General features: G+C 50.6%; 1 protein-coding gene across 2 annotated transcripts in view; it reads right to left on the reverse strand.

Moving 5' to 3' along the window:
* Nucleotides 1-1,010: 1,010 nt before the first annotated feature.
* SAG (S-antigen visual arrestin) overlaps nt 1,011-21,206 on the reverse strand; it is a 30,324-nt gene continuing 10,128 nt past the window's right edge. For both annotated transcript variants that reach the window (XM_040450641.1, XM_040450642.1), the window contains 11 exons: nt 19,956-20,015; nt 17,822-17,898; nt 17,250-17,385; nt 16,145-16,229; nt 13,478-13,550; nt 11,199-11,336; nt 8,255-8,332; nt 6,352-6,375; nt 4,514-4,569; nt 1,643-1,652; nt 1,011-1,249 (listed from right to left, as the gene is read on the reverse strand). In XM_040450641.1, the coding sequence (XP_040306575.1) occupies nt 1,144-1,249; nt 1,643-1,652; nt 4,514-4,569; nt 6,352-6,375; nt 8,255-8,332; nt 11,199-11,336; nt 13,478-13,550; nt 16,145-16,229; nt 17,250-17,385; nt 17,822-17,898; nt 19,956-20,015 (843 nt within the window). In that variant the 3' untranslated portion in view covers nt 1,011-1,143. The remainder of the gene's footprint in view (nt 1,250-1,642; nt 1,653-4,513; nt 4,570-6,351; nt 6,376-8,254; nt 8,333-11,198; nt 11,337-13,477; nt 13,551-16,144; nt 16,230-17,249; nt 17,386-17,821; nt 17,899-19,955; nt 20,016-21,206) is intronic.

Below are 21,206 nucleotides of genomic sequence, written 5' to 3' on the forward strand. Positions count from 1 at the left end.
GAGGGGTAGACCTGTGCAGAGCTCTGCAAACCTCTTTGTTCCTACTCCCTTGAAACATGGACCAGAGCCTACACACCCCCCAAAGCCCCTCCATGGCCCTAGCGGCCCCCAAGCTGGCAGACACCACGGGCCAGGAAGGGGACTCTGAAGGACACCACCAGGCACCACCTACAGCCCCCCTGCTCTCCTTTAGCCCCCCCTTCCTCCCTGACACAGAGCAGCCTGTCCCCCCACCTAGTCTCAGGGAAGACACCCTGAGAAGTGCCCCCTTCCAGGACAAGCCATTCCTAGGGCTGGGTTCTGCCGTCATCGGCCGCTGGGCATTGACCGACCTCACCAAAGCTGGGCCAGCCAGATTCTCCGTCCCAGGACCTACATACTGGAACCAGAGACCCCGAGGCTGAGGGTACCTGGTGCCAGGCCACCACTACGGGAGAATGGCTGCCCAGAGGGCAGCCCCGGGAGCTGCTGATTCCTGCCCACCTCAGATTCTTCCTTTAATTCCATTCTCTGAGCCCCTCCAAGGTCCTTCCAGTGCACTCCGTTTTCCCTTAAACCAGCCAAATCTGATTTCATTGCTTGCTTTCAAGAGAGACTTAACCAACAACCCAGAGCTCAAACAGGGACTTGGAGCAAAAGTTAAGCGAGTGATGAAGAGTGTTTTGGCCACATTTGTCCTCTGCTCTGTTCATCTCAGGAGGCTCTTGGGGGGCCGTGGAGCTAGGATTGGTCAGGTCATTAGAAACATTGCCTCCCCCCCACCCCCGCCGCCTATATGTTTCCAGGGAAACTGTTTACCCCAGGCCCCCCGGTGAAAGCCCTGGACACACCAGGCTCCACCAGGTGAGCACACCACATCTAGGATGTCTTCCCACCTCGATGAGCCAGGGCTGAGCAGGTCGGGCTTCCTTTCTAGATCCCGCCCTCCCCCACCTGAGACATGGGGACTCTGATGGCTGCAGCTTGCATGTGGGTGATGTCACCTGGGCCCCTCAACAAGCCAGCCTGAATCAGAGCAGAACAAACTTTATTTCTGTGAGTAGACCCACGCTTCGGTATTTAGCATAACTAAAGGACTAACTGTGGAGCTCCGCTCATCAGGCTGTGAACTACCCCGTTTCCCCAGTGCCAAGGGTGACCTCTTCACTCATCCGCGGCCTCCCGGTCTTTCTTCCCTTCCTCAGTATCTCCCGAGTCTTTCAGATTTTGGCGAGCAAACTCCTCGAAAACCAAATTTTCATCCTGTAAACTACAATAAAGCAAAGGACGTTTCGATCATGGCATGCTCTTCGAAGCTTGCAATGAAATCCCAAGCAAAGCAAGATCTTTGTTCTTCCTTTTGCAACAGATGAACTGATCAAGATTTTTCTAAATGATGGAGCAGGGCATCAAGCCATCCTCCTCACAGCTTTTCACATAAAATCTCTTAAACAAAAAAGAGACAATGAAGAAACCCACAAGGCAGACACACATACCCAGTATAACTGAGCACGCACACATGCCATAGTGCTAGGGAGCAAAAAGAAAACCAGGGCCTGAGGTGGTGTTGAGAGCATGGGGTGTGTACAAAAAGAACCCCAGAGGGGTTTGGACCCAAGGAGGGAGTCACAGAACAAAAGGGACACTCAGAGCAATGGCTCACCTGTCCTTTGCTGTAGTGGTAAGCATGGAATAAAGGAGAGAGAGAGAAATCTATCAGAATAAATTCTGACAGTTGCACCTGAAAAATTTCTTCCTTATTTTGGTGACTTTATAGTCGGAGGGATAAGAAGCCCAGATACGCGCATTTCACAACAACCCCACGTAATCCCCGCCTCTCTGTCTTTTCCAGCTCCCGGAGCCCTTCTCCCTGCACATTCGAACCACGGCCTCCTTTACAGAGTGCCTGCCCTCACCTCCTCTACCCTCACCTCTAGGATGCTTTCTCCCTTCCTGTCCTTTGGACTGCATCTAGAGCAGAGTCCCAGGTGCTGTAAGGACCCGCTTGCCAGGCCCGGCTCACACCTTCTCCTCCGGCTCGCTACGGGGGTGTCCTGGGACTGGATGTCTAACCAGCACCTCCCGTGGTTGGGGTATTTGGGGTACGCGCTCAAGCTTGGGAACCACGCCCGGGCCCCTCAGGGTCTGATTTCTCTGTGAACAGGTTAATCATGTTGTTGTTGTCATTGAGTTATGTTTTCAGATACGTTTTGCAGCCCCTGATTGACTGCTACTCGTTTGAGTGGTCCTTTGCTCTTTATTTGCTCCTTTTGCTTTCTGCCCACTTAGTAAGGCGCTGTTGTAACCCTCAGTGGTGAATCAGCAAGAGCTAAGTGAAGTGAACAACTCCAGAGGGTTTTTCTGAGAGCCCAGGAGTGATGGAGAGTCACTGCTCTGGTCTCTCAAGCACGGGGAGGGAAGTGTCTGTGCGGGCTGCTGACCACAGGAAAACAACTGAGAGGCCCCTGGGCAAGAACCGTCCTGGGCCCCCATGGTACTAGCATGATTATACTAACTGGGACCATCAGCCTTAAAGAGAGTCAAATCAACCCCTGCCTTCCATGTGGATGCTCTTAACATGGGATAATAAAAACTTGGTAGCATTTCCGTAGTGTGTATTAGGTACAAATCACTTGGCCCCTGGTCCTGGCAAGGCTTCTTACCTACAAGTTACACCTTTCCTGCTCCGTCTACCTGTCTAACTCAGAGCCAGGAACTAGACGGGTAAGATGTGTGCACTCCTGTGAATGAAACATCTGTGACTCAAATCAGAATCCAGACTGCAAAGTCAGAATTTTGAGGCCATGGTGTGATTTGTCCTTTCCCCCTGAAATCTCACAGCATAAAAGATCATTGTGTAGTCTTGATGTTGTGATATGTTCAAAGGGAGGGCCCCAATGATTGAAACACAAAAATGTCATACCCAAAAAAGGAAGAGCCCCATTTTCCCCCAAGTGAAGTTGAAAAGTCTGTTCACAGCTCTAGAAAACATTCTGGCATAAATGGTGACATCCCCTCAGGTCATAGTTTTAAAATATTCTTTTTAAATGTCCTTGGAAGGGACCAGAATGCATCTCAATCTCACAGAGTTAAAAAATAGTATCTGAATGATGCCAGCATATAGGAATAAGAAAAATGTGGCCAGACCACTTTTTCCCCCAAGTACATTGACTATTTGAATCCAAAACATTTGGAAAAAAATACCTTGAGACAAAATATTTTTGAGACCAACCCAAAATGAGTACGGGGGTGGGGCTCATTCTAATGTCTAAATGCCGTTTCATGATCAGTATTTAAAAACCTAGAAAGTGTAAGAAAAATAAATCTTCCTTGTTTATACCACTTTTGTTTGTTTGTTTGTTTAGTAATTTCTACACTTAGCATGGTGTGTGAACTCACATCCCCAAGATCATGAGTCGTACGCTCTACCGAATGAGCCAGCCAGGCGGCCCTGTTTATAACACTTTTACTTAAAATATTCTTTGTTGCTCTAACTAGGGAGGGTTCTCATTCACTCAAGTCTACTTTCCTTTCCTGCCAACTCAGCCACCTTAACATTTACACAGTGGAGAATTTTCCCCCAGAATTTCTGAGCTCGCGCCTGTGTGCTGTTTGCTGCTCCATTTACTTCCTTTAAAAGAGCCGTGTTGAGATCTAATTCCTATACCACACAATTGACCGACTTACCTGCACACTCCAGTGGTTTTTAGTATATTCACAGAGTCGTACAACCCTGGCTTCGTTTTCTTCAGACAGCCATACAAGAGCCAACAGATTTGCAATTCAAAGGAGAGCCAAGGTGTCAGGAACTCGGCCTGACACTCTTTTCTAGTATTTTCAGTGCTCTCACGATAATCCTGTCAAAAATCACTGTCCAAAATACTTGTCAGGCATCTAAAATGCCTGTTACTGTTTTCCCATGAAATGCAAAAGTCTCAGCCTCTTAAATGCGTTTTTTGCCTACATTTTCTTTCAATCTCAATCAGGTTCTATTCCCACTTGAGCTTCTGCTTTTAAATCATTCCTGATCAGGGCGCCTGAGTGGCTCAGTTGGTTAAGCATCCGACTTTAGCTCATGATCTCATGGTTTGTGGGTTCAAGCCCTACATCGGGCTCTGTGCTGACAGCTCAGAGCCTGAAACCTGCTTCAGATTCTGTGTCTGGCTCTCTCTCTGTCCCTTCCCTGCTCGTGCTCTGTCTCTGTCTCTCAACAATAAATAAATGTTAACAAAATAATAATAATAAAAAAACTAAATCATTCCTGACCCAACCCAACAAGAGAGCCCATGTCCAAGAGGAGGGATGCCCTGTCCTCCGCGTTCTAACTGAAGGTAGGCAGGCCATGGCTCATGGCTGAGGGGATAAATCCTCCCCTGTGGGCTGGCCCGGGGCACCTTGAGGATGGCAAACCATCACCTGTTGTACCTACGCCCAGAGACACCCAGAGACTCGATCAGGAATGACTACCAATGGATAAATAAGAAATCTGCAAACAGTAAACGGTTAGAGAAAACCACGACAACGTGTGACTGACCTGGGTCCTCGGGCCGGGGGTGCATGAGGCGGAAAGGCACCTCAGAGGCCACTTCACTAGAAAAAAAGAATGCAGATAGGTGAGAACACGTGCACGGTTATAAATCATGTGGAGAAGAGCTGTGGCTGCAGAGATTCCCAGCTGGCAGAGGATTCAGCGTGATTCGAAACAAAACAAACCAGAAATCAGGAAGTGGTCAAGTAGGAATCTTAAATGTATTCCCTGGAATGTGGTCCAGAAAGTTCACTTAGGCCTGGCAGAGACAGCTAGGATTTGTAGGCTCCCCATCCCTCCTGGTTTTTAGTTTCAGTGACATGATGTTGTGGGGAGAGGAGAGGTGAAATCCTGGAGAAAGGATGGTTTTGGAAAAAATCTGGCAAAACCGTACACGACTTTTTAAATGTTAACTCCACGTTAACAGTCACATAGTCGCTTGCTAGAGAGAACAGAGATGAGCAGGGCCCTCCAAATTCCAGAAGCTGAAAGGCTTCGGGAAGACTTGGAATTTATACAAAAAGAAGGGAGGAAAGGAGTCAGGAAGGAGAACGGAAGGGAAATCTGGACCAAGGAAGAATGGAAAGGAAAGGGTGACAAAAAACAAGGGTCTCCTTGCTTCACCCAGGACCCACGGCCTCCCCCTGCCAGCTTCCATCAAAGCCCATCTGTTTATAAGGCCACTCTCGTCAGTCCCCAGTACAGGTGAGGTCTGGGAGGAAAGATGTACCCTGGGTCCCGTGCGAGGGACGGAGATGGTAAGTTAGGTCTGAGGGAAGGACTATGTAAGGTCAGTGCCTGCCTCAAACATCCCTTACCCTGCCTCTGTGGGCACGATTTATAAAAGGTAACGTTACCATTCACAACACCCGGAAGGCAGAAACCACCCAAATGTCCACCCCCTGATGAACAGATGAACAAAACGTGGTGCGTCCACACAGTGGAATACTGCTCAGCCACAAAACGAATGAAACACTGACACGGGCTACCTCACGGATGAACGGCAAAACCATGACGCTCAGCGACAGGAGCCAGGCACAGAGGGACGAATACCGTCTGATTCCATTTAGGAAATACCCAGAGTAGGCAAGTCCATAGAGGGAGGAAGATTGGGGGTGGCCAGGGACCAGGAAAAGGGGGAAATGGGAGAGCCCACTTAACAGGTCTGGGGTTTCCTTTTTGGGTGGTAAAAATATGAAGGAGACAGATAGTGGTAGCCATGGCACAACATTCTGAAGGTCCTCGATGCCACTGAATTGTACATTTTAAAATGGGTAAAATGAGGGGCGCCTGGGGGGCTCGGTCGGTTAAGCATCCCACTTTGGTTTAGGTGGTGATCTTCCAGGCCGTGAGGTCAGGTCCCACATGGGGCTGTGTGCTGACAGCTAGGAGCCTGGATTCTGCTTGGGATTCTGGGTCTCTCCGCCTCTCTCTCTCTGCCCCTCCCCCCCTCAAAAATGAACATTAAAAAATAAATGCCTAAGTAAATAAATAAATAATAAAATAAAACCAAATGGTTAAAATGGTCAGCTTTGTGTTACACACAGACACACAGACACAAAGGCAGTGGCCTGGAGCACGCCAGCTCTCTGAGTGTGTGTGTAGCTGTGTGTCCCTGCCCAGGGGAGGCCCGGCTTGCAGTCTCGGGGGGAAATATCCCCAGCCTCACACCGACGAGGCAAGGTTCACATGATGCATCCTAAAGGCAAGTGGGCATCATTTCATAACACCTCTGAGCATAACTGCCAATAAACCGGATTTCACTGCTACTGTTTTTGAACCTCAGATTTGGTCCCCTACGATATCCTGGGAATTGGGCAGGGAAGGAAGGTGACGAGGCTTACCTGGAGGTCAGCTCTCCAAGAAGGCTAGAAAACACAAAAGCAAACAGGGCTGGTGACTGTCCCAATGGTAACGTGACCTTATTTCCCATTATTCAGCGGTGGACCTGTCCCAGGCATGCTCCTCACTCACAACCTACCCGTAGGTTAGGGATCGTGCATCCCCGTAACAGGCAACTCAACTAATCCTCTCTACTTGTGTTTTCAACTCTTTCTCAGGCGGATTAGCGAAAAAGAGGAATCACTTGGGTCCAAGCCCTGATGTTCAAGAATAAACCACAAAGGTCATTGCAAAATACCTGTTATTCACTTATCTTGACTGCTAAAAGAAACTCTGTTGAATGCTTTAGATCCTCTCAGAGAAAATCAAAGAAAATGCTACACACTTTGAAAAACACTACACATACGGACACCGTAGTAACAAAATTTGTGAAATCAACCCATGCTCTATTTTGTGGTCCGAAGCAATGTTTGGGCAGCTCTTTATCGACTTAGATTTATGGAAAATATGCCCGGACTTGCCTTTGATGGCAAGCGAAAGGTGATGGCCAGGTGAAAGGCTAGAGCCTTTGGCAATAGATTTTGAAAGGAAAAGGAGAATTCAAAGTTTTTCCTTTTGATGAGATTTTTTTTTTTTTTAATTTTTTTTTTAATTTTTTTTTTTTTGTAACGTTTATTTATTTTTGAGACAGAGAGAGACAGAGCATGAATGGGGGAGGGGCAGAGAGAGAGGGAGACACAGAATCGGAAACAGGCTCCAGGCTCTAACCCAGAACCCGATGCGGGGCTCGAACTCATGGACCGCGAGATCGTGACCTGAGCTGAAGTCGGACGCTTAACCAACTGCGCCACCCAGGTGCCCCTTGATGAGATTTTTTAAATAGAAGTTCATCTCATTAAAAAAAGGGAGGGGGGAGGGTGCTGCCTGGGTGGCTCAGTAGGTCGAGCGTCCGACTCTAGATTTCAGCTCAGGTCATGATCTCGCGGTTCATGAGTTCGAGTCCTGAATAGGCTCCACACTGGCAGTGTGAAGTCTGCTTGGGATTCTCTCTCTCTGTCTCTCTCTGCCCCTCCCTAGCTTGCTCTCTTTCTCTCTCTCTCTCTCTCTCAAAGTAAATAAAAAATGTTTAACGTGTATTTATTATTTTTGAGAGAGAGAGAGAAAGAGAAAGAGTGCGAGCAGGAGGAAAGGCAGAGAGAGAGAGAGACACACAGAATCCGAAGCAGGCTCCAGGCTCTGAGCTGTCAGCACAGAGCCCAACGTGGGGCTCGAACTCACAGACTGTGAGATCGTGACCTGAGCCGAAGTCAGATGATTAACTGACTGAACCACCCAGGCGCCCCCTCAAAGTAAATTAATTAAAAATAAATAAATAAAATGTAAATTAAAAAAAAAAAAAAAAAAAAAGGAAAATCAGTTCCCCAGAAATCTGAGGTATCTGTGCTCTCGTTATGAGAAGGAGACTCCCAAATCCTGTGATTACATGCTGGGGAGGAAGGAAAGGTGTTCCCATTATGGATGGTTGCCTCCTGAGATGCAGGCATGAAGATCTGCCCGGAGTGTGTCTGCAGTGGCCATTCCCTCCTGCAGGGCGATATAGTGCGAAACTTATTTCCCTTATTTGCATATCAACTTCCACCGCGTGAGCATACCACGCTCACTTTTACCAAGGAGTACTAGCAGGGCACATCCTTCGTAGTTCGCTTTTCTACTTTTTTCCACGTGCTGTCATATCAGACAGAATTGACAGCCAGACGGGTAGGATCTCTCCAAACCTCTACTTGGTCAGCGATTGAATCTGCAAACCTTTCTTACTTTCTGGCCCCTAATCAATCATTCAAGGAAGGGTCAGTTCAGACTGGGAAAGGCCACGACAGCAGACAGCGTTGCATCTTGGACACTCACCCTGACACCGTGAGCTTCACCTTGATGTGGTAAGACACCAGGATGCCCAGGACAGTCCGGTCTATGCCCTCCTTCAGTCTGCTCAAACAGAAGGGAAAAGGGGAAGGATGTAGTGCAGCAGCAGAAAGCAAGAGCCGGATGGATGAACAAAGCCCTCACCTCCATACAAGCCTATTATAAGGGGGGCATCTTCTCAAGGAACCGGTGAACTCAATCAAGCTGTCAAAGTCCTAGAACTTTCCTTACTCAGGGAAGGGGATTCCTTTCCTGCATTGTAGCCTGGCATTTTCCCCCTGGACGTTCAGAGGCTTCCTGGTTCTCCCTGCTCTGTCTCCACTGATGCTCATCCACCGGCTTATCAGCCAGAAACCCCTGTTCTCCTCGGCTCCTCCCTCTGCCCCACCTGCCATCTACTGAGTCCCTCCCTGGGCTAACCAACGAGTCCCTCACTGACCTTTCCTGCCTATATTATCTCAGTAACTTACCTCCCACAGGCCAGGCTCCTTCCCTGAGCTCTCAGCCACCCTGCAGCCAGAGAGCTCTCCCAGGGTCAAGTCCTAGCATGGCCTGGGAGGCAGTCTGGGGGCTGGTCTTGCCTGCTTTTGCCACCTCAGGCCCTGCTATGCCTCAGTGTCTCCCATGTGCCCACTTTGCCAAACATAATGCCTTCCTCCTCTGCTCTCTAAGATCTCGAGTTGAAGTTGAGCCTCCTTTGTGAAGTCTTCCTGGACACCCACCAAGCAGCTTGGGTCTCTCTCCTTTGTGCTCTGGCCCTGTGTCCCCAGCACCCAGCACCGTGTTGAAGCAACATTGAGTGAACGCGGTGCGTGGGGCCATCACGTGTGCCCCAGAGACAGTGCCGTCTAACTTTCCTCAACGGAAACTCCATTTCAGGTTCTACTATCAGGTGCTGAGCTCCTGCTGTCTGATAGGCACCGTGCTGGGCATCAGCAACACAGATTATCGTCTCATTGGTCTGATGTGGGGACATTAAGTATTCCCGGATGCCCAGTCACAGGAGTTATGGTCTGAAAAACATCATGACATGCTAACCGGAACAGTGTGAATGACAATAGATAACGTGGCCAAGAAAGCTGAAGGCTTGAGGCAGAACGCAGGGGGAATGGTTGTGCTGACAGGTGTGAGAAGGGTCTGAGAGAGTGCAGGGCACGTTCTGGGCCCAAAGACCCCAGCCCAGGGATCCATCTCACGGGATGGAATGCACCTTGGACGTTGCTCCCAGAGCCGTGATGCCCCCTGAAGACTCCATCAGCTCATTAGTGCCTGGAGCTCCTTGCGGAGGGCAAATGCCTTTGTCTGGAACCATGGATGTGGTCACTCAATAGAGAGAGGTTGCCACCAAAGGGGGCAAAAAGGGATACAAGCCTGAGACTCTACCCCGTTGCCAGGACTGACTCGCTAACTTGTACTGAATGGGGTCAAATAGCTGGGGAAGAGAATGTGCTTCGTCTCAGGCCTGAGAATATCCTGCAGACTCTCTCCCCTGCCATTTTCCTTGAATGCGTTAGGCTGTCTGCTCCCCCCTAGTCTCTCTATCTCTATGTCTGTGTCTGTCTCTCCCTGTGTCTGTCTGTCTGTCTGTCTCTCTCTCTCTCTCTCTCTCTCTCTCTCTCTCTCACACACACACACACACACACACACACACACACACACACACACAGAGATTGGTTAATCTGGGTTCTGCTGTGGTTGTCGCTTTCCAGAGCCCTGGAAGACAGCCCTGAAGGTAGGGGTTAAGTAAAGGACTCAGGTTTAGGGGTGGACTTTGCTGTGTCATCAACTGACCAGGTGACCTTAGTCAAGCTGCTCCCTTCTGGCTGAACTTCAATTTCCTTATTCAAAAAATGAATATAAACTCACCTTCCACACAAAAGTGTGGACGAATTACATGTTTGTGAAATAGCCCGTGAACCCTAAAACATTTTCACAAAGGCGGCGTGCCATTGCTGATGTGGTGATCACACACCCTGGAATAAGTTGACCTAGCGTCAGTCTCCTAGACCTTCACCAAAGCGCCTGAGAATCCAACATACCAACTCGGCAAAGCACCCTCAGAAAATCCTTTGACTCCTGTGATGCTGCTTTCTGCCAAATGTCTGCTGACCCCACTGTTGTCTCAGAGAACGTGTGCTACTGAGCTATGGGGTCATGGAGGTCAAACAGGAGATCCCCTGCCCGACGGCATCACCTTGGAGACGGCCTGCTGGGGCCATGGAGGGAGCCCCAGCACGCCACACGGGGGACGGCAGCCAGTGAGCCTTGAGCCTCGGCCGCGGCTCCGCCCAAACACTCAGGGCTCCCCAACAGACATGCTCCGGGAGTGGAAGCCTCCAAAGATGGCCAGAAGTGGCAGTGGAGAGTTGACCTTGAAGCTTCACTCTCGGTTTTGCTAGATCCGCTGGCTGAATGCAGCCAGCGGTTCTTTGAGTTGGGGTCAGCAGATCAGTGAACTTCATTTAAATTTAATTGACATCTGTAGCTACCAGCACTTCCTGTTCTTTACCTTTCCTGGTAGAAATGAATAAATGACATTTCCGTCATTCGTGCGGCCAACTGCATTACGAAGTTTATTATATGCGAAGGGCGCCACACTAGCTGAGTGATACTTTTAGAAGGGAACGGCTGACATTTCTGGAACGCTCGCTGCGTCCCAAGCACCACACTGTCCATGGATTGTCTCCCATAATCATCCTAAACCTCTCCAGGAGGAAAGGCCACACCCCCCACCGCACAGACAGGAAAACTGAGGTTCTCAGCTCGCGTAATCTGCCCAGGGTGGCCCAGACCGGACGCAGTGGAGCTGGACAGCCATCATGGCACACATGGGCCCGTGAGACCAGGGGGTGAGATGAGGAGGGAGGCAGACGGGCACCACCCCTGCGCTGAGTCCCAGGGGCCCGTCTCCTGAGCTACAAGGACTCACATGGTGCTGGATGCCAGGTTCGTGTCCTCGTGCTTGATCTTCCCATCCAGGGCGATCCCCCTTCTCTCACGGTTGCTGGCCAGCAAGGGCAACAGTGTCAGTCTCGTGGTCAGAGTGCTGTTTGGTAGCACTTTCTCTCTGCAGGAAGAAAGACAGGATATTTGGCCAACTGTTCTTATGGTCATGAAGCAACCATCGGATCCAAGTTCCCTGCAACCCACAGGGAAGACGGTTCAGGTATCTGAGCACTTGCTTTACGACAAGCATTATGGCAGCTCAAAATGGGCTAGCAGTTGGGGCGCCTGGGTGGCTCAGTCGGCTAAGCGTCCAGGTCGTGATCTCGCGGTCCCTGAGTTCGAGCCCACGTCGGGCTCTGTGCTGACAGCTCAGAGCCTGGAGCCTGCTTCGGATTCTGTGTCTCCCTCTCACTGCCCCTTCCCTGCTTGTGCTCTGTCTCTGTCTCTCTCAAAAATAAATAAACATTAAAAAAAAAAAAAAGGCCGCCAGCAACATTAGGACATTCCTTCCTCATCCTGTTCTGAGTCGCTGAATTTCTGGAGTATTTTGTGGGGTTAAATGAGACTGACTAGCACAAGGGTCAGGGACCACACCAGGAGGTGTGGCACGCGTCCAGGGGAATGGATCGCTGAGGAGGGCGCGGTGCCGCCCTCTGTGAGCCCCGCAGACTGGACTGGTTTGGATTCGAGGCACACGTGCTCTGTCTCTCCCAGAGCTTCCCTGTCACTGGCCAGGTGGTGAGTTTCTCAGCGTCTGACAGACACAGGGAGCCCATGACAAACCGTGGGCCTGCAGGTCGGGGATGGAGCTAGGGACACAGCAGCAAGGGGTCTGGAGCATCCCTGGCTCATGGAGCGAGAATGTGGGACTGAGGCTGCAGGACTGGCTCTGCCATTCACCCGCATAGCGCACACCAGGCCTATGCCCAAGAGCGGTCACGCGGCCGCAGGGCCTGGCCAGCCCGCAGCCTGTGTCAGTGCTCCTGGCACACCCTCCATCCTTGTACCCAGCCAGGAGAAGGCAGAGGGGGGCCCCGAAAACACAACCCAGGAGTCGGCCCCCAGGGTCCTGGGTGCCCCAGGGTTCAGGGACAGTGACTCAGGCTCTACAGCCTTCTGAGTGGCTTCTAGTCAGACCCGTGGGCACCATCCGACCCAGGTTTTTCAGTCTCCCTGCCTCCCACCCTTGGTGGGGGGGGGGGGGGGGCCTAGAATGATGGCCAGTTTCCTGGGAATCATTTGCTCCAAAATGCACCGAACTGCTGAGAAGAAGACCAGATAATGGGCTCTCTGAGAGAAAAACTCGGCCAGGGGCCATTTTCTCCTCTCATCATTGAGCATGTGCCAAAGGTGAGCCCGGGAGACTCCGGGACGCGAGGATGTACGAGGACGCACCTGCAAGGGAGAACAGGCCCTGCCAGCCCAGCACCAAGGGAGCAGCTGGTGACTTACAGCTTTTTCCTCCTCCCTCCCCTCTGGATCTATATTTAAACCTGAGGCCAGATCTGCTTTGAGTAATAGTTTATTCCAAAGTTGTCTTTTAAACTTGACGTCATGTTCTCTTGCTGAATCAGTCTGTCTTTCCTCACCAGTCCCCTTCCTGTAACTCTGGTAATATTTTTTGCATACAACGGTGCTTAGACACACCAGCAAGACAAAGAGGAACAGACCCGCCCAAGCGACACGCTCTGGGGGAGGCGTCACCCCAGTAGCCTGTGTGGGAATGAAAAGCGGGGAGCAAAACCGGGCAGGTCTCTCGCTCCAGCGTGAAGACGCCATCACAGGACTCTCATCTGTTTCTGATTCTAATGAAGGGAGAGAAATGATTCACGATGCCGGGCTCAGAACTGATCTATCATTGGAACCGGCTGTCACTGGTACCACATTTTCAAATTGAGTTGAAGATCAAAACACAGAGAACCTTCGTTTGAGCTGAGAGATCATTTGCTTATCTGCTCTGGGGGCAGAAATAGGATCAAATTCCTACCAATGTATTCCAAGGATCAACAGAAAGTCCCACCTCTTCCCACTTGGACATTTGGATCTTTATTCCTCTCCTTTCCATCATCCCTTGTGAGCGAGATCTCGCAGAACTCTTGTGAGTGAGAATGGAACTGAGATGCTAACTTTCTTTGCAGCCCTTGAAGTGAGAAAAAAGGAAGGAAGCGAAGCATCCTACTTCCCTCTTCAGCGTGAATGAAAGGGGAACTTGACAAAGAAGCCTGAGCTGTCCAGGAAGTAGAAACCCAACAAGCGACTCACTGTGTTTCCTCCTCGGCAACCGGCTTGGTGTAATAATCACTCGAGTAGAGAACCACGTTGGCCACTTGTTCCACTGCAAAGGAGGGACAGGGGTGGTGATTCGACGTGGGGTCCTCCGCACATGTGCACGGAGCCTGCAGGGGACACGGTTGGTCTCCCTCTCCGGTGGCTCTTGGACTGTACTTCTCAAGCTTGGCTTTAAGGCTGAGGTTTCTGGGTTCTGTGCTCAGGACACTTCTGTTCACCAATCACCTGCTCTGTGGCAGCTCCCAGCCATGGGCCAGCCTCCCTCAAATGGCACCTCTTGGGAGACCCCTCTCTGCAGAGCCCACAGCATACCCCTGGGTATCCTTCCAAGTGTTCTGGAACTCACCAATTGCTCTGTCTCCAGACCCACCTTTTTCCAACACTATCTTATTTAATGAGCACCTCCTTCTAGTTGTTCAAGCTAGAAACCACCTGCCGGCAGCATAAGACTGACAGGAAAGTAGGCTCTGGAGCCAGACTACTTGGGCTCAAATCCCAGCTTAGCCATGAGCCGCAGGGTGAGTTACTTAGCTCGTCTAAGCCTCAATTTCCCCATCAGCAAAATGGGGGAGATAATTGTATCTAACTTACATGGTTGTTGTGATGATCAAAAAGATAATTTTTAATCTCTGTTAAAACCAAATTTGAGGATTAAAAGAAACAATTTGCGTGAAGCACTCAGCACAGTACCCAGCATATAAAAAGCTACTAAAGGGGCCCCCGGGTGGCTCAGTTGGTTAAGCGTCCGGCTCTTGATTTGGGCTCAGGTCATGATCTCACAGTTTGTGAGACTGAGCCCTGCATCGGGCTCTTCGCTGACAGCGGAGAGCCTGCTTAGGATTCTGTCTCTCCCTCTCTCTCTCTCTGCCACTGTCCTGCTCTCTCTCTCAAAATAAAAAAATTAAAAAAAAAAAAACACATGAAAAAAATTTTTTAAAGCTACTAACATCTTGCTTCAGAAAATTCAACCTTCTTTCAAAAATTAATGGCTTCGATATTAGAATCCATAAAACTTTGAGAAACAATTTAAAATCAAAGTATCAAGTGATATGGGGCTGCCTGAGTGGCTCAGTCTGTTAAGCATCCAACTCAATTTCGGCTCAGGTCATGATCTCACTGTTCATGAGTTCGAGGTCCGTATCAGGCTCTGTACTGTTAGCCCAGAGCTTGCTTGGGATTCTCTCTCTCCCCCTCTACCTGTGCCCTCCCCCCACTCACCCATGCTCTCTTTCACTCTCAAAATAAATAAATAAACTTAAAAAATAAAAAATAAATTAAAAAAACAAAACAAAAAATAAAGGATCAAATGATACTTTCTCAATCCTGCTGCTTTGTGGAACACTATGTTGGATACTACACACAACAGATGCTAAATAACTCCAGGTCCCACAAAGACTAAATGCAGACGAAATAACCAACATAAAACAAAGCTGTAAGCATTCATATTCGTATCGGGAAAACTCTATAATTCCTTAGTATGCGTTCATCAAAACTCCTGAACCTCCTTACTGATGAGGGACACACAAACGCAGAGGAAAGTGGTGTATGTATGACACGAGCGATCAACCATCCTGATTTTCCTGGAACTCGCCCCATTTAGCATTGAAAATCCACACACGGGGCGCCTGGGTGGCGCAGTCGGTTAAGCGTCCGGCTTCAGCCAGGTCACGATCTCGCGGTCCGTGAGTTCGAGCCCCGAGTCAGGCTCTGGGCTGATGGCTCGGAGCCTGGAGCCTGTTTCCGATTCTGTGTCTCCCTCTCTCTCTGCCCCTCCCCCGTTCATGCTCTGTCTCTCTCTGTCCCAAAAATAAAAATAAAAACGTTGAAAAAAAATTAAAAAAAAAAAGAAAATCCACACTCTGCGTCTAACTTAGTCACTGGGGGTTTGAGTTAGCAGTGAGCTTACAGGTCACCCTCCCTGGCCATTCTGCTGTGTCTTTTTTACGTAGCCCCTGTAAGACCATGACATCAGACCATCCCCTGCACTTTGATGCCCTCTGAGCTGAAGAGGTGTGTAGAACAGCAGGCAGGAGGTGCCCTGCTGGTAGCATGAGGCCAGGCGTGGTCATCACCTCGTGCTGTTGCAACAGCAGCAGAGACGGTAGGGCTTTGCCGTTCACAAAGCACCTCCAGTGTGACCGGTCCCTGCAGCCTCATGAAATCCAGGCAGGTAGACCGGGAATCAGGGCCATGGATCTCAGGTGGGATTCAGAGAGGACTCACACGGCTTGAGACCACAAATCAGGCCTCTGGTTGTCAGTCTAGTGCTTTGCCCACTGCACTATGCGGTATCTACCAACAAAAATTCCTTCTGATCCGAGAGAGAAAACTCCATGCCTTCCCCGGAGATCTGGCAAGGGGCTCCTCCAGGAAGGCATGGCATGGAAAAATGGAAGATGGCCTGTCAGGGATGTTGTTTCAAGACAAAAGACAGCCCTAAAGCAGACACAAGGTTTCAGGAGGTGATGCTGAAGGTCTCGCCTCCAGCAAGTCCCTGCTGTCCGTGACAACAGAGATAAACAGGCAGTTCCAAAGACCCAGGAAGTCCTTATCCAACCAGAGGAGAGACCCTTGGGAAATAGGACCAGACTGAGAAGTTCTAGAAGACACTACCCTCCCGTTTTGAGAAGAGGGTCCTACCTAATGCTTTAATCTTCTTCACTGTCTTGTCTGTGTTGTTGGTCACAGTAATGGTCACAGTAATGGATTCCCCATGGAAATAGATCTGTAAAAGTCAGCAGACAAGTCAGAAAAAAGGAACAGAGGGTGGTGGTATCTTTAATCTCATGGCTTTTTCTAGGTTTATCTCAACCCTTTAACTAGTGTAAAAGTGACTGAGTTCCCACACTTTCAAGGAAGATAAAGTGACAGCAACATGTTTCCTTTGGTGACAGTCCAGAACACAGCCTGCCTTGCGTGTGGCATAAACTGAGGAAGACTATGGTGACCAAAGTGGAGGGGAACGAGGGTATTCCCGCCTGGAACACCCAGTGCAGAGGGTCTGAGGGTCACGGCAGAGGTGGCCATGGGGGTCCTGAGTGGAATTATAAGGCCATTTTGGGGCAGGATGAGTGCAGTGACTGGGAATCACTGGGAGCCCAGTAGCCGAACTCCCGTCCGCAATGCTCCCCACATGATCTAGGCCCAGGTGGGCACACCCGGACATACATGCGCACACACGGGAATGAGTGTGCACACACGCACACACACACACACACCACGCAGTATGTTGAGCTTTTGCCCATGTGTGTGCCCAGCTCTTGGCAACCAGAGGACCAGAGACGGCCTTGGCCGGTGCTTCTTTGCCCTTTTCCACTGTGACATACTTGAGTGATGACATTCACATGATTCAGTCACCCCTTCCTCATGATGTTGAAACTTAAATTTCCCAGGGGAAGTAAACCATTTGCAAAGCTGCACCCACTGGTGCTACACTGGTAAATGAGGCCCGTGGGGGCAGAGGGGGCGAAAAAGAGTCTGGGGCAGGGGGATGTGGAGACCACCACCCCTTTCGCTAGTTGGTCGGGACTGGCGGTGTAGGGGAATGTGGCCAGCAGGACGCTATTCTAAGGGTCACCTCCATGAATTCCAAATTATGAAAAATGCCAACTGCTCACAAATGCTGGTGCTTTAACTGTGCCTAGAAACAAGATCGCGTGCCACACACTCACAGCAGACGGGGGGCCCGGGGCCTGTCCCCCAGGCCTGCTCCCACATGGGACACACCTCTTTGTCACCTGCTCACCTCTTTGTCAAGGGAGACCGCGAGGTGCAAGGGCTTGTCGGACATGAAGAACTGCCAGGCGGCCTCTGCTTGGGGCTGGGGGCCCATCTTCAGGGGCGCGTGCTGTACTTTGCGGATCAGTAAACGCACGGAGCTCCTACGGATGAAGATTTGGGCTCGGGTCATGATTTCACAGGTTGTGAGTTCAAGCCCCACGTCAGGCTCTCTGCTGACAGAGCTCTCCCTCTCTCTCTGCCCCTCCCCCACTCTCGCTTATGTGCGCTCTCTTTCTCAAAATAAATAAACTTAAAAAGAAAGGAAGGAAGGAAGGAACGGAGGGAGGGAGGGAGGGGGAATCTAGAGTCTTTCAGAGGCTTATGTGAACCCCTGAGGTTGCTAGCTCCTCTCCATCACCCCTCAAATGATCAGCCACTGACCCGCCCCGTGCATAGACAGTCTTCCCTGACTGCCTGGCCACGCAGCCCTGTGGGGAGAGCTCCTGTTCACGGAGCCAAAGCGAGGGGTGGTTTTCTACCCCAGTTCCTTGCCCCGCCCCCCCAGCGCTGCCCCTCCTCCCACAGCTACACTCTTACTTCCTGGGCACTTTGTCCTCCTCGTCCTCCGTGCTGTCTCTGGCGAATGCTTTGACCTCAAAGTCGACCCCACAGCACTGCAGGGGGCAACAGAAGAGACAAGGCCTGAGTCAGCACCTCCCTTCCTGGGGGCTGGGGTCACACTGCCCACGGGATGTTATGTGGCACCTTCTCTTTCTATCTTCGCCATGTCCTTTTTGGGGCTGCCCCAGTGAGGAGAGATTTGCCGTGTAAGGAAATAATGACATCAGCACGAGAAGCACACTATGGTCCCCAAGCCCCCAAGGTGATCATGTATGGTGTCCACCACCCCATTTAGTTGTCCCTCTAGATGTGACCCTGCATGTGTGTCACACTACCTACAGTGGGGCCAGACTCAGGTGCTCACGGAGCAACAGAAGGCCCTCGACGGCCCATGCCGGCCACCAACGCCCGGCCCAGGGTGGGGGAGGGGGGCAGGGAGGGGCACGGTCAATGGCCAGGCTGGACCGGGGGGTCTGGTGCTGGCGGCTCTTCCAACTTGTGCTGAGAAGCTGGAAATGGAATTTGGAGCAAAGTCTGCTAACATTGAAATGAACTACCTAACGGTATGTTGCGTGGGTAAAGCAAAAGCGTCCCCCACACCTTCCACCCCCAGCCCCACGGGGCCCCACCCCAGCCTGCTCGTCTCTGCACATTATCACTCGTGGGGGGCATGGGGGCCGCACCGCCCTCACCCACTGCCCGGAGGGAGAAAGGGCACGAGGCTAGCTGCGTTGATGGTGGCATACCAGTCACAGCCTCATTGGCTCTGCAGCTGTGGAATCGTGGCAAGTCTGAAATCTAGGTTGTGAACGTACCGGCACCACTACCCACCATCACGCCGGCACTGCTTAGTGGCATGACTGAGCCCTCTCTGTCCCTCCTCGCTCCCCCTGCACCCACTTCGTTAAAGATGCTGCCTATACAAGCCAAGCCCTCACTCTGGTCCACCCTGGACACATGCTGTTCCTTCTGCCCGAACGCTTCAAGCCTCTCTGTCTCCCTCTTTTTTATATTTGACAAACTCCTTGGTGTTCTTGCCATTCCAGCTCCAGGGTCTCCCCAGCTCTAGGGCCCCGAGGCCCTCGGCCGTGCAGCCGCTCCCCTCCCGGGCCTCCATGGGCCCAGCTCATGCCCACAGCCCTGCTGCTGGGATGGAGTAGAGGGAGCACTTGGGTTGGCACAGGGTCCCCCACTCTGATTTAGTGACCTCGTCTTCCTCCATCTTGGCCACCCACATCTGGGTTTTCCTGGACCAGTGGCTTTCAAATGTTTCAGGCCACCCCCACGGTAAGAAGCAAAGTTTATAATGTGGCCCAGTTAACAGACATGCGTGTGTGAAATGGCTCGGGAAGTAACACTGAGCTTTGTGCAGATTCCCCATTTTATCCTATTTCATTCTATTCGATTTTTCTCAAATGCTCCTTCTGGTTCACTGCACCGATTTCACAAACCACCAGTGGGGCACGATCCCCACATCGGAAATCCCTGCCCAGATTGTGGCGTCTGTCACCGTGCCCCTCTGTACTCCGGGATCAGCCTCGCCACTCTGGTCTTCACTTCACTCCTGTCTAGCCCTCTCGCTCGTGACACCTCCGATTTCAGGGCCTGTAATCCCTGGGTCCTGGCACCTTTCACTCTCGCCTCCTGTCCTCACCACCCTCCTTCAAGGCTTAGAGCCTCTGCCCACCACTTAGAACCCCCTGGCCACTCCTCCTTATACACACTCAGCCCCTTTGCTTCTCTCTTCCTTTGGAGCTCATGCTTGACCCATCCAGCCCCTCGCAGTGCAGTGGCCAGATTCATTAGAATGTCTCTCTACTTTTGTATCTATTTGAAATTTTCCACAATATATGGCTATTTTTAAAAGTCTTTTGAGGGGCACCTGGGTGGCTCAGTGGGTGAAGCGTCCGACTCTCGATTTCGGCTCTGGTCACGATCTCACCATTCATAGGATGGAGCCCCACGTTGGGCTCTGTGCTGGTAGCACCGTAGCCTGCTTGGGACTGTCTCTTCCCCGCTCTCTCTCTCTGTCCCTCTCCTCTCAAAAAAAAATATATATAAAGTCTTTTGAAGGAATGAATTAATCCATGGCATTTCTTTTTGAACTAACCTTCCCCGTATCTTGTGGAGCAGGCTGCAGCATCACTGAACAGGGCAAGTAGTCAGGAAACTGTGGGAAGAAACAAATCATTTTGTTCAGAGGGGGTTCTTCCACGTGTAATATGCATTCAATGTACAAAAATTGGAAGACGATGACGAGCAAGCAAAAACCACAAAAACAAACAAGCAAAAACACCGTGGTCACCCGGAATAACATCACAGACACAAACTTGCAAGCGTCCTATGGGCACCCTTGCCCACAAACACGTACGCAGATGTGTGCTCTACAGAAATGAGGCCAATGATGCACATGTCCTGTCCTCTGCTTTGCTCACATTGCCACCCTAGCCCTACTCAGAATGCGTTATGACCATTTTTTTATGTGCGAGCTTTGCACCACTGTTTCTGGGGCTTTGTTAACACCACATTTAATTTTGCCCGCCCCCATTCATGAAATGGTGCTTTGCTTTTTTTTGCCATGATAAACAATGCTGCAATAAACCTCCTTCTTCATCTACCTTAGCACAATTTTCTCTAATTAAGTCCAGAGGCTATGCTGCTAGAAAGGGAACCATCAGGTCAAAATCACATTTTAAAGGTTCTTGATACATGCTGGCTTGTTATCTCTAAAAAGTTATGGCAATTCAGGGACGCCCGAGTGGCGCAGTCGGTTGAGTGACCGACTTGGGCTCAGGTCATGATCTTGCGGTTCATAAGTTCGAGCCCACGTCGGGCTCTGTGCTGACAGCTCGGAGCCTGGAGCCCGCTTTGGATTCAGTGTCTCTCTCTCTCTCTCTGCCCCTCCCCTGCTCGTGCTCTGTCTCTCTGTCTCTGTCTCTCTCTCAAAAATAAACATTAAAAAAAAAAAAAAAGTTACGTCACTTCAAACTCCCAGTACAAGATCACGAGGACATGCACAACCACAAAACTTTTTTTTTAAGTGATTAAAAAAAAAAAAAGGTTGTGGTAAAATGCATAATGTAAAACTTAAACATTTTAAGTGTATAGTTTATTGGCATGAAGTTCATCCAACCTTGTTCTGCAATAATCCCCACCATCCATCTCCAGAACATTCCTCTTGTCCCAAACTGAAACCCTGTACCCGGTCAACACTGATTCCTTCCCCCCCCCTCCCGGCACCCCCCCCCATACCCTGGCACCTGCCATTCTACGTTCTGTCTCTATTAATCTGACTGCTCCAGGCCTTTCCTGTCGGTGGAATCATACAGTCTGTCCTTTTGTGTCTGGCTTCTTTCACTTA

The sequence above is a fragment of the Herpailurus yagouaroundi genome, unplaced genomic scaffold, assembly GCF_014898765.1.
Source record: "Herpailurus yagouaroundi ecotype Mexico unplaced genomic scaffold, PumYag 202, whole genome shotgun sequence".
NCBI lineage: Eukaryota > Metazoa > Chordata > Mammalia > Carnivora > Felidae > Herpailurus > Herpailurus yagouaroundi.